Source organism: Sphaerodactylus townsendi, linkage group LG01, assembly GCF_021028975.2.
Source record: "Sphaerodactylus townsendi isolate TG3544 linkage group LG01, MPM_Stown_v2.3, whole genome shotgun sequence".
Lineage (NCBI taxonomy): Eukaryota > Metazoa > Chordata > Lepidosauria > Squamata > Sphaerodactylidae > Sphaerodactylus > Sphaerodactylus townsendi.
In genome coordinates this window covers 88,287,037-88,299,429 of record NC_059425.1, presented here as the reverse complement: position 1 = coordinate 88,299,429, position 12,393 = coordinate 88,287,037, and the positions used below count along the sequence as shown (strand labels likewise).

The 12,393-nt window shown below is 41.5% G+C and overlaps 1 protein-coding gene across 12 annotated transcripts in view; it reads right to left on the bottom strand.

Moving 5' to 3' along the window:
* Positions 1-12,393, bottom strand: part of TRIM67 (tripartite motif containing 67) — a 74,002-nt gene that overhangs the window by 22,981 nt on the left and 38,628 nt on the right. For 9 of the 12 annotated variants that reach the window (XM_048486550.1, XM_048486573.1, XM_048486558.1 and 6 more), the window contains 2 exons: positions 12,238-12,348; positions 6,786-6,939 (listed from right to left, as the gene is read on the bottom strand). In XM_048486550.1, coding sequence (XP_048342507.1) covers positions 6,786-6,939; positions 12,238-12,348 — 265 coding nt within the window. Of the gene's footprint in view, positions 1-6,779; positions 6,940-12,237; positions 12,349-12,393 lie in introns of all 12 variants that reach the window. The other 3 variants (XM_048486615.1, XM_048486540.1, XM_048486582.1) reach the window with 1 other exon arrangement.

The following is a 12,393-nucleotide window of genomic DNA, read 5'->3' as shown; positions in this document are numbered from 1 at the left end:
CTGCATCAGAGGTGTCACTGGAGAATATCAGCAGACTTTCAGTTTGTTTAGTATGCCAGCTCTTGGACACAATCTGGGCACATGATTATGCAACCTGACAACAGCTTTGTTGTGCATTCAGCAGTCACTGCACACATCCCAATCCATATTTTAAGGAACATATCCAATACCAGTCTACTCCCATTGTATTTCCCAGCTCCCAGGAAAAAGCCTCAGTGTGCTACACAGTCATGGATTTCAACACATTAAACAGCCTGTAACCCTGGCTCATTCCGCACATGCAGAATAATGCACTTTCAAACTGCTTTCAGTGCTCTTTGAAGCTGTGCGGAATGACAAAATCCACTTGCAAACAGTTGTGAAAGTGGTTTGAAAACGCATTATTTTGCGTGTGCGGAAGGGGCCCCTGATTGAATGACATATTTTCCACTGTACAGAAAGTTTGATTTCTCTCATTTAGCAAATATCTGGAACAGCACTTTTATCTGTGACAGCACAGCTTTTACTAGTTGGCTATGAAGAAAGTGTCACCTTGATATTGAGCCAGCCGACATTCCAATGATATAAAGAAGTGTAGTGGAGCATCCAATAACATTCACTTCTGTGTGAAATGCTAACTTCGTGAAAACCAGCAGAAGGTTAGCATTTAATGTAAAAAAGTGAGTCTTAAATTGATGCTGCTGTGCACAGATACTATAGTCTTCTCTTCTGAAAATGTTCTGCAGTAATTCTATGGGAGAAGCCTGTTGGAAGACTAACTGTAGTTTAGAACCAGAGTCAAGACTGTGCTGCATATTAGGAAACAGGTGGGTAGGAAGATGTCTGAGAATAAACAGGTACAGCAGATGGTAAGGACAGCAGGGTATGGGATTGTGGATTAAACTGAAGCTAGCTAAAGGCCAATTAACAGTCCAAATCACAGAAAGCTGGGAAAAATACTGAAATATGAATTGCCTTACAGCTTATGGGTTGGATGGGGATCCCATGGACAATCTCTGCTGATTTACTTTCTATACCTATACTTTTTTTTAGCACCATCCCATGGTGTCCACCTAAAAACAGAAAGTCATTCCTCCAAGGAAAAATGTAGCAGTCCTCTGGTGACATGAAATAGGACATGAAATAGAACAGACATATCTCTGACAAAGGAAGTCTGGACCAGACTGAAGAGGCAGACAGGAGGAAGTAGGACTAGAAATGAGATATGTATGGGTAATCTTAAAGCAGGTGCAGGGGGGAGGGGGGAGGTTGCAGGCAGGTATGCCTGTGAACACAGAACCTCTGATCCACACACAATGAGACAGAATGTCCAGCAGAATTTTATCTTGCCACCTATATTGTTCAACAACCATCATAGGGAGAAGTCATTCAGAACTGAGAGGAATGATTCATCAACATGTTGGTGACACACACGATGCTAATTCTTTTCACAGCAGGTGATGCAGGTGATACCCTGAATAGGTGTTTGGAGATAGTAATTAGCTGGTTGAGACAGTAGTATTGGTTGATGATATAAGTAATCAAGAAGTGAGGAGTCAGCCATTGCGTTCCTTAGAGAGCCTAGGAGAGCTATTACATCTACTTTAGCTTATAAACTCAAGCATCACCTGGTCATTAGGACTTTTAACCAGTGCTGGCAGGTTCAACTGCAGCATTTTATTATGAAATGAGATAGGGAAAGAGACAAGATTTCCTTGGGGCCTGCAAGAGCAAGAGAACAGCCAGCATAGTAAGAGTATTCTCATCTAAAAGCCAGTCTAGGAATCCATGACCACTCATTTTAACCCTTTGCTTTACTAGAAAAAGTCAAATACTCTCCCGCAGTGATATTGTACATAGACTTATTTTCCAGTTAAACAAAGAGTTAAATGGGTGATCATAGATAACTAGAAAGGTTGCTCCCATCTCATTTCCATTCAGGATTAGAAAGGTCCTTCCCTGCCTTTTCTCTTTCCCTCCCATGTGAATAGGAAATAAATCTACCTTATACTGAATCAGATCATTCAACTGTCCAACAAGTACCATTTACTGTCTAATTCTAACGCTGCATTCAAGGTCCAAAACCCTTCCTGCTGAAAATATTGGAGATGGAACCTCCTCAACTCTCGAGTATATGAAACAAGTACACTATCGCTAAATCGTGGGTTCTGGTCCCAGTTTATATAACATAATTATCATAATATAGTCAACTTTATCCAAAGTGGGACTGTCCTTAAGATGGTGTTTCATTGCAGGAGGGAGAAGCTCTCACAGCTCCATTACATTTATCATTCCTTCTTCATTATGGAGCCCAACAAATATGATTAAAATGTCTCCAAACTGAGAATAGATTCTTGTGCAAATGTATGCTTGGAGAGGCATTTTAAATCTTTAATTTTCCTCTCTTTTTTCTACTTGCTTCGTGTTTTTCTTGATGTTGCAGTTTGCCAGTGTGCTTGCAGTAGCTTCATTAATATAGTCCATTTAGCTCAAGATACAATACCCTTTTGGGGAGCAAATTTTTGCCTTTAACTAGTAATTTAAATTCAGGCATTTTTTTTAGTTGTTCCTCCAAGGATTTAGCTGTCAAATTAGCTGGCCTAATTGCTTCAGATTGAGCTTTTTGAGTTCAGAATGAAGCCTACTGAAATCAAATGAACTCTGAATAGGAATCCATCATGGTTTATTAAATATTCTTGTGGAGATGAATAGTAAAATGCAGCTATCTATAACAGGGGTCTGCAACCGTGGCTCTGGAGCCGCATGCGGCTCTTTCAGCCTTATTCTGCAGCTCCGCATGGCCTGGAGGTTGGAGGGTAGTGTGGGCGTGTCCCTCCAGCCCTCCAGAGCAGCACTGGAAGGAAAGGTGAGTGGAGGGGCCGAACCAGAGGCAGCTCCATGTGGAGCTACCTCTCTGGCTCGGTAGATCTTTGGGGCCATGGAAAATGGGTCCAAATGGCTCTTTGGGTGGTAAAGGTTGCCGACCCCTGATCTATAAGCTATACAACTGATTTCAACAGTATAATATAATGACAGGAGTGTCAGACTAGGACTTGGGAGACATGGGTCCATTCTGCATAGCACAAATAAAATGTCTGGAGAATGTTTTAAAAAGAGGCAACCGGGGGGGGGGGGGTTGTCTGGACAGCACAAATAAGATGTCCTGTGGATGTCTTTTAAAAGGCTGCCTCTTATTTTTTTTGTCTGGACAGCACAGGTGTCAGAGGAGAAAAGAGACTTGTTCCCATATGACAATTAAACTCTCTGGTCAGTTTTCTCCTATGTGCCTAACATTTTGTGTGCTGAGGAAGGGATCCTCCCTGCCTCCATTTGCTGAAGGTTGCCCAGGATGTTTGTTCTGCAGGCTCCGAGCTTGGGCATCTTTTCAGCCCAAAGAGCACATAGGTGTACTCAGCACATCCTGCCAATTCTGGAAATCTATAGTTTTCTTATTTTTAAAAAATATTCAATGAGGTGTCTGCAAAGAAATGCAGACATGTCATGTGAATCTTAGCTAATTGGAGGACTGGTCTACCTCCCATTGAGAGGCATTGGGTAGACTTATCCTCCGCAGTTCCAATGCTTTTCAATGGGCAGTAGACCAATCCCCTGAGCAGCTAAGATTCTCATGTCGGGTCTGCGTTTTTTCACAGACACTTCATCAATTTTTTTTAAAGGAAAACTATATATTGCCAGAATTGGCAGGATAAGTACAACTATGGGGCTGAAAAAGTGCCAAGGATTGTAGCCTGTAGAGCAAACGTCCTGAGGGAACCTTCAGACAATGGAGGCAGGGAAAATCCCTTCAGCAGTACACAAAATGTCCGGTGCAAGCTGAGAAGGAAACTGACCAGAATGCTTAACGGTGAGATGGGAAACATAAGATGCCTCCTGAGCGCTGTACAGCAAGGCAGGAGATGACTTGCAGATGACTTGAGGGAACAAAAGTCAACCTTTTAGAGTCTTCAAAATAAGAAAAGCTTGGGCTGAAATAAGACATCCTGAGCACACCTTGGGGAAAAAAACCTGTGTGGAGTTCCTCCCCAGGACGCCTTTTTTGTGTGTGTCCTCAGGACATCTTCTTTGTGCTGTGCAAAATGGACCATGGTCAAGTCTCCACTCTTCCAGTCACTCTCAGCCAGTTTACCTCAGAGGGATACTACAAGGGCAAAATGCAGACACAGCCATTCACACTGCCTCAGTGGCGGAGCTACGATCAACGGAGGGGTGCGTTGCACTGGGTGCGTTGCACTGGGTGCATGCCTGGGGCCGCGAAAATTGCCCCTCGCCCCTGCCCCTGCCTGCCTTGCCCCGCCCCATTTCACCAGGTCAGGCCCAGCCCCACCAGCCTGACCCGTTTTCAGCCGGCAGAAAGCTGTTTTCTGCCGGCTGGAAAAGGTAAGTGGGGGGTGGGGGCTGTGGGGGGGGCTGTGGGGGGAGGGGGCGCAAAACACAGAGTGTGCCCCAGGTGCACTCCTGCCCAGCTACAGCCTTGCACTGCCCTGAATGCCTCAGAGAGAGGGAGAGGGATAAAAATAGATTAAAGTCTTCTGTGTTTCATTGAACAGAGGATCCACACTATTGACTCCTCATTGCCTTCCATTTCATTTTTAGTTTTGTTCCTTTGTTATCTTAGTCTTTTATTAGCTTAGAGTTCTTGCAATACACGGTTTCATAAAGAGTTCATAGAATGACAACGTGATGGGAAGTGAAAAGGAACACAAGGGAAGCTGGACTATCTGCTCCCTGCTCTTCCAACCAGTCGGCTTTTATGGACAGTGTTTCTTACAACTTCTGTTTAGAACTGCAAAGAACTATCTTTTCAGCAAGGTAATAAGGTTTGAACTAGACACACCATGCAAGAATGATGAGAAAATTTGTAGAAATTTCTAGTGGCTTCTTTGGGGAAGGTAAGGGTTGGGGGGAAATTTGTTTAACTCTTTCCTCTCATACCACTTTAACCATCTCCTCAGGGAGTTGTGTCTGGCACTCTCACTCTCAATCTTTAGTAGACAGTTGAAGAAGATTTTATTCCTACCAATCAGTAGGTTTTTCCCTACCTATCTGTAGTTTTAAATTCTGGTTTTCATTCATGGCCTTTTGTATGTTTGATGTATTTTTATGTTTTAGGCTCTGTTTATATTGTAAACTGCCTTAAATTCTATCAGGTAGAAAGGAAGCTAATGCATGCTTTAAATAAAAAAATGTTTTAAATAAACGATTGACAACTAGAATAATTTATTTAAAGCTGCAATTAGTTCTGCAATAGAGATGGGTACACAAGATGTATAGCTCTTAAAGCTATGATATGCCTATCATTTTAAATACCTTGATATATTAAAAACACCACCTTTTGTTAATCATCACTATCATCATCATCATCATCATCATCATCATTATTGTAGATTTCACAGCTGCCAGATCTTTAGCTGGTTGTTGGCCTTCATTACAATTTGAGCCTCACCCAGAGGCCTAGGAAGTTGTAATGTATCGGCGTAGTATTAGTGCGGATCCCAGCAGGGCTGCCTTCTGAATTTGACAGATGTTAATTTTGTCAATTCGAAGATGTTTCAAGCGCTGCCCTAGTATTCCCACCAGTTCTTAGCTGTTCTTATGTTGTAATTCTTGCATAAATTCCAGTGGATCATCTTGGCCACTGAGTTGTGTCTCTGTTTGTACTCAGTCTGGGCAATCTTTTTGCAGCAGCTGAGGACGTGATCTACAGTTTCATCAGCTTCTTTGCACAATCTGCATTTTGCATCATCTGAGGATTTTTCAATTTTGGCCTTGATCGAATTTGTTCTAATGGCTTGCTCTTGGGCAGCTAAAATCAGGGATTCAGTTTCCTTTTTCAGAGTTCCAGTTGTTAACCACAGCCAGGTCTTTTTGCTATCCACCTATTATTATTATTATTATTATTATTATTATTATTATTATTATTATTATTATTATTATTATTATTATTATTATTATTATTACTACTACTACTACTACTACTACTACTACTACTACTACTACTACTACTACTACTACTACTACTACTACTACTACTACTACTATGTGCCAAACTGAGTTATCAAGCCACTAATCTTTGTTATCCTGCATTTATAAAGAAATAGCGCTTGGCTTTTCTGAAGTCTTATTATAGATGACATGTTTTATGTTACAGAATGCTTGTCTAAGGCCTATTCCTCAGAGAAAGCCTGTGTCTGAGCTGTTTCATAATAGACTGTAGCAGAACACAGTTGGACAAAAAAATCCTCCATATAGAAAACTAGATGTCAGGGAGAAGAGTTCTAGCTGAACTTCCTACTGCGTCATTGAAAACTAGCCTTTGTATGGCATTCTACTCCATAAAAACTACCCTCCCTGTTAATGATCTAGTCCATGTTACTCCAGAGTTTATACTTGGCACTCTGTCAGGTGCTGGTGCTCTCTCTCCTAAAAAGAATGTGTATTAACTTTGGAAGTCCGTAAACATAATTGATTTTAATTACTGACAATGTTGATCTATTGTGCTCCAACACAGAGCAAAGCTGTTTTAATGCAACGGTTATATTAGCAAACTTCTCTGCTTCAGAATGGAACAGATGGTATCAGTCAGCGGCATTTTATCTTCTCAGATGTTTACCATTATTTAATGCTACTGTCTGAGCTTGTTAGGGTCATGGGAGGAGAACTGGTAGCTCACATCTGGATAAGAGACACACATACCCTTCCCAATTTTTGTTCACTGTAACTTGAAGTCCTGGTACGCAAAAAAGAGGGGTGGGGAAGAAAAGCAATCTACAATAGCTCACCCCTACATTTCATCTGAATGAAGTCCAGCTGGTGAATGGACTGCAACAAAGGATCACTATCCAAAGTCAGATCAAATTCAGCAGAGACTTTTGGTTCCAGAGCTCCTTTCACCCACTGCTCCTGAGAAACTTGAACACGTTTGATTAAAGCATCTGAAATCTGAAAGGAAATCACAGAATCCCTAAGCATACAAGACAAAGGCAAGAAACACTTTTGAATCAGGCAACGTATGGAATTTCGTGAATGGAACTGAAGAAGTATAACCTAGCTCTAGAAAAGCAGCTGCAAGGGATGAGGTGGGGAGTTTGATCTGGATCAGAACCAGAACTGAGGCCAGCAAACCATACAGGCAAACCAGACAGTCATCTTTAAAAGGCGTCAGATAGAAGTCAGTTTTGTTTCTCTGTTAAAAATATGAATATATTACATCTTACATTAAAAATATCATATACTAGCAGGGCACCCGTGCTTCGCTACGGAGATTATAAAAAATCCTCTTCCCTCCCCGCCCTTGCATGCCACTCCTCACTCCTTCCCCTCTCCCTCCCTCCGCTAGGGTGGGTGGGCCATGTCCAGATGCCGGGAGGCCTCCCCTCCCCTTCCCTTGCATGCCACCCCTTACTCCCTCCCCTTCCCTTGCATGACAAAAAAACTGAAACTACTGAAAAATACTAAAAATATGAAACGTATGTGATAAAATTACCCTTGAAGTTTGAAATGGCATGAATTCATAAAAATATACATACTGGAAAAATACTGAAAATATAAAATATGGCATAATAATACCCTTAAAGGTTGCAATTTAAGGAATTCATAAAAATAAAGATCCTTTAAAAACACTGAGAATACTAAAACATAGTGAAAATATAAAAGTTGCCTGATAAAAATACCGTGAAAGTTTCAAATGTAATGAATTCATAAACACTATTAACTATTTACAAATTCATAAACACTATTAACAAATTCATAAACACTATTAACTATTTACAAATGAATTCATAAACACTATTAACTATTTACAAATGGTAGGATGAGTTTCTGTCACAGGATAAAACATTAAAAGGCAAATAATCACCACCCCTAGCTTTTTGGTCTACGTAGCCATACTAATAACTTGTTCAGCATACAGTTTTCATTTCTCCGTCAGATTAAGTGCTCAAAATTTCCCTGTAAACAATATTCTTGGTTTTTCTCTCTGGTTGAAGGATGACCAAGCTGTCAGGTGAACTAACTCTGGAGCACTCTGAATGTCTCTCTCATTGTTATCATCTCCAACAAAGTATATCTGAAGAAATGACGACTGCTGATGGGGTCCCATCATGAGACTTCCTATCCTGTGGTAGACCTGACCCTGCACTTTGAATGATGGCATGAAATTGCTCTCTTTCACCTCTCGGGCTCTAAAAGACGTCATTTGGAAGCATCCATTGTATATCCAGGAAGCAGAAAGAAAGTGTTCTGCCATTGGATGCTGATGAGTGAGAAGGCTGTGAAGAGGTTCAGGGTAGGGTTGAGTGGCAGGGAGCTGAACTTTAACGCCACTGGGGGCTCATCCCGCCACTTCAGAGCATGACACTAAGCACAGGGTGATCGAAGTCCGAGATCAATCACCTTGTCTCCACAGTAATCAATGTGAGATCCATATTCAAAACCCGACAAATATTTTTTAGTCCAAGGTGATAATTTGATTTGTAATCTTTTTTTATTGTATTTGGCTATAGCTGTCTGGTTAACATGAGGGTTGTTAGAGGAATATTTTTTCACAGCCTCTCTATGAACTTCGGGGTGACATTCAGCATACCTCATCACAGCCTGTCTGTGAACTTTGGAGTGACATTCAGCATACTTCATCACAGCTTCTCTATTAACTTTGGGGTGATATTCAGCATACCTCATCACAACCTGTCTGTGAATTTCGGGGTGACATTCAGCATACTTTTTCACAGCCTCTTTATGAACATCTGGGTTGTTTTTTGCATATTTTGCAGCAGCTTCCTGTAGTTGTCTTTTTAAAATCGAATCTGTAAATCGCTTTCTGCGTTTAATCCTTCACCTCCCTTTAGCTGTTTCACCAGAAGGAACAGGTTCTTATGCGGTGAGGAGGTCGGTGGTAGAATCCTGTTGGGCCACCATTGGCTCAATTGTGCTTGTTGTTTGGTGGGCATTATCAGAACTTGTTGATTTGATACATGGAAGTAGAGCGTCAACATGCCCTTCATTAAAATCTCCTGTGTTGCATTTTTTTTACTCCCCATACTGCATTTTTTTACTCCCCATACTGCATCCTTTAGCTTGGCAAGCAGGTTTTTAACTGTCACCTTTAGAATGTTAGCACAGATGGCCAGAGTTCAACAGTAAATCCCCCCAGGGGATGGGGCGGTATAAAAATCGAACAAAATAAATAAATAAATAAATAAATAAATAAAAATAAATAATAACTCGAGTAAAACTGAATATTTTGAAAAATCCTTTCTTAGTGAGCACCTAAACCACATAATGAACCGGTGTGCCAAATTTCAACTTCGTAGGTTTGGTGGTTTTTTAGTTCTTTTGATGAGTCAGTGAGTCAGTCAGTGGTATTTCACGTTTATAGATATAGATTGTACTTCCCTTTTCCTCAGCATTGAATGTGAAGAGTGGGCCTCACCAAAATAATTGTTTGCTCAAGAAACAAGACAGTAGCATCTGGCTGTGGGTACAGCTCTAGTTAAAGGGTTCTCCTGTGTGCGAATTCTCTGATCAGCAGTAGCTCCCTTCTTTGGGTGGTCTTAAGACTCAGGAGGAAAAAAGACAGGCATAATGTAGTAACCTGTCCTTTTTCCGACTGGGCCTTAAAGTAGTCATCAGTCTGAAAGGGACAATTTTGATCAGAGAAATGATGCAGCAGGGAAGAGTGGCAACCTTTCCTCTTCCAGCACTGCAATCCCAGTCTACAGCAGCCCTTCCCAAGGCTGCTTTTAAGAGATATATTATACTTCTGGAGTCCCCATCACTGGACTCCAGCATTACATATAATTTGACACTAAGGGGTTAAAATGGTAGACACTCAAGGGGTCTAGATACCCTGTGCCAATCCAGTGTGCCCATAATAATTTTTGTGACTACAGGATCCCAGGACTCTCTCACACACCGTCGGAATTCCTTTCTATCTAGGTGGAACTGCACTTTGCAAAGAAAACGTGAGATATCCTAGTGAAGCACATGTAGTAGTAGCAAGGCCCCCTCTGGGGGATAGTCAGCGGTGTGGGGGGGGGGTATGCTTAGCTCTGCCCTTGCTCACAATTTTTCATAGCAAATGTGCCCAAGCCAAGCCACTTAATTTCCCCACACAACTTTGAAGCTGGAAGTAACCATGATCATATGTGAACCAACAGCGGACCCAGCTTCATGAATGCAGTTTTATATGCCTAGTAGGTAAACGTCAGTGTGTGGCTTTCCCAGATTATACATCCTTCTTTTGTAGAGTGGCTGATTCCTACATTTTCATTTTAGTACTGAGATGCTGTAGCACATGGTCTGACTTACTTCTCATCTTATTTGCTTTGTGAGAGCCTTTATTCTTGCATAAACTCCACTTGTGTAATGTTTTTGTTTGGATTACATTAATTAATTTGAATCTTTGGGCAAGTGATTGCAATGAAACAGATTATATGTGATCCTGTCCAGCTTGATTAATTTATGTCAAAGTGCTAGAAGCTTTTTTTGTGCAGATACACTCTAAGGTTCAATCTCTAGTCAAAATTCAGTGAATAGCTTTGGACAAGTCACTATCTGTAACTCTCAGTTCTGCCATCTTTCAAATGAGAATATTCTACTCCTTGTAAATATTTAAAGATAGATGGGACTGGCATGAGAAGTGCAACAGAAGTAGTCATAACAGCCTTGTGTGCCAGTAAAAACTCACTAAGACATATGCCTTCATCTGGCAATCTGTTTTAGGCCTAGGAACTTTCACATGTCCATAGAACTTCCTACCAGAACTTTAACATGTCCATACAACTTTATTTCAGCCGAGGCAGTATATCTGCCTGTGTTTTCCTTGTTGCTCATAGATACATGTTCTCTATACCCTGTTTCACCAAAAGATCAAAATGCGGTTCTGTGTTGCTCGGCAGAAGAGAAAGTAGTGTGCTTTCACTGTAGAAAAAAGTACTGATATTAAAATGGCTGCCTTGGATAGCACCACCTGTATCTCTGGAATCCCTTGGGCTATCACTGCAGTTTTAACTGCATTCTGCTCAGTGGTCCCTGAGGATTCTCCCACACTAATCATTTTTTTAAATTCAGATCCCCCCCCTCAGTTTTTTTTCCAAAATGGCCACTGTAGGTAAAAATGCCTGTATCTCTGGAATCCCTTGGGCTATCACAGCAGCTTTAACTGCATTCTGCTTGGGATCACCCAGGGATTCTTTTCCATCCATTCGTTTTTCAAAAACCCAAACCTTCCAAATTCATCATTTTTTCCTAAAATAGCTACACCATCTTTCAATACAAAGAAGGTCCAGAAAGTAGCTGCAGATTAATTCAACACTGAGGTTTTATCTTTCTGTGGACGAGGTACAGTTCTATAAATAACCAGTTCTGAGTACAAATTTTGAAGAGGACCATGAATCCATGTGAAAACTATAGGTTCTGAATCTGTATGTTATGAGCCAGTCCCTGGGTGATGAGGACTCTAACGTACAGCCTGAAGATCCAGAACTGACTCCTTATGAGGAGATACAGGCAACAGAGCCACATCCAAGCCCTTCCCTGTCAGCCTGATGCCATGCAGCTGGGAGAGCCCTCTGGGGCCTCAGATGAGCAGCGTAATGAGCCAGTTGCATGAAGGAAATAAAGACAGAGGCTGCCGCTACAGTGTGAAAGGAGAAGTGTCCATATTGCTGCTCGGTATGACAAAAGGCTTCGCAAGTTAGAGGCATCTGCATTCAAAGAGGACTAAGTCTCTGCAAGAGTGTGAACCCATTAGCAGAAGCCTCCTACTTAAGCCCTGCCTTGGGCTTAGCTTGGCCTGAGTGCAACAAGTGTACTTCCTCGTAAGCTCCATGGATCTGGCCTTCCTCTGAACTCTGGCTCTCAGCCTGCCTGCCTAACCTCCTGCCTCTTCCTTGACTCTGGACTGCCTGACCACACCTAAGCTAATACTTGCTGGCAGCATACTGTAACATTGTATGAGGGGAGGGACATAGATTGGTCATTGATTGGTCTGCAGAAGAGATAAAACTTGAATATACAGCAGACCTAATTAATCTAATGTAAATCAACCAATCAGATTTAGTGAAGTCCACTATCTGTAGCTTTTTCAATTGATACTGATGCTATAGGGCATGTACAATGTCTGTGTGTGCAGCAGAAGGCATGTGGAGCTTTGGAATGAAGTGAGTAAATGTACTACTTCGAAAGTATCAGTCCACTGTAAATTTTACTCATTTGCCTCAAAACCAAAAGTCAACATACCTGTAGAAACCCAGAAGGGTCATTTTCTTTGATAACTTCAAGACAATATTCCATAAGCCCCGTAGACTGACGCAGTTTCAGAGTACAGTGATTTATCTGGTCCCACACAACCTGCACAAGAAAAGGCTCAGTTAATGGCAGGCAATTTTTGCAGCT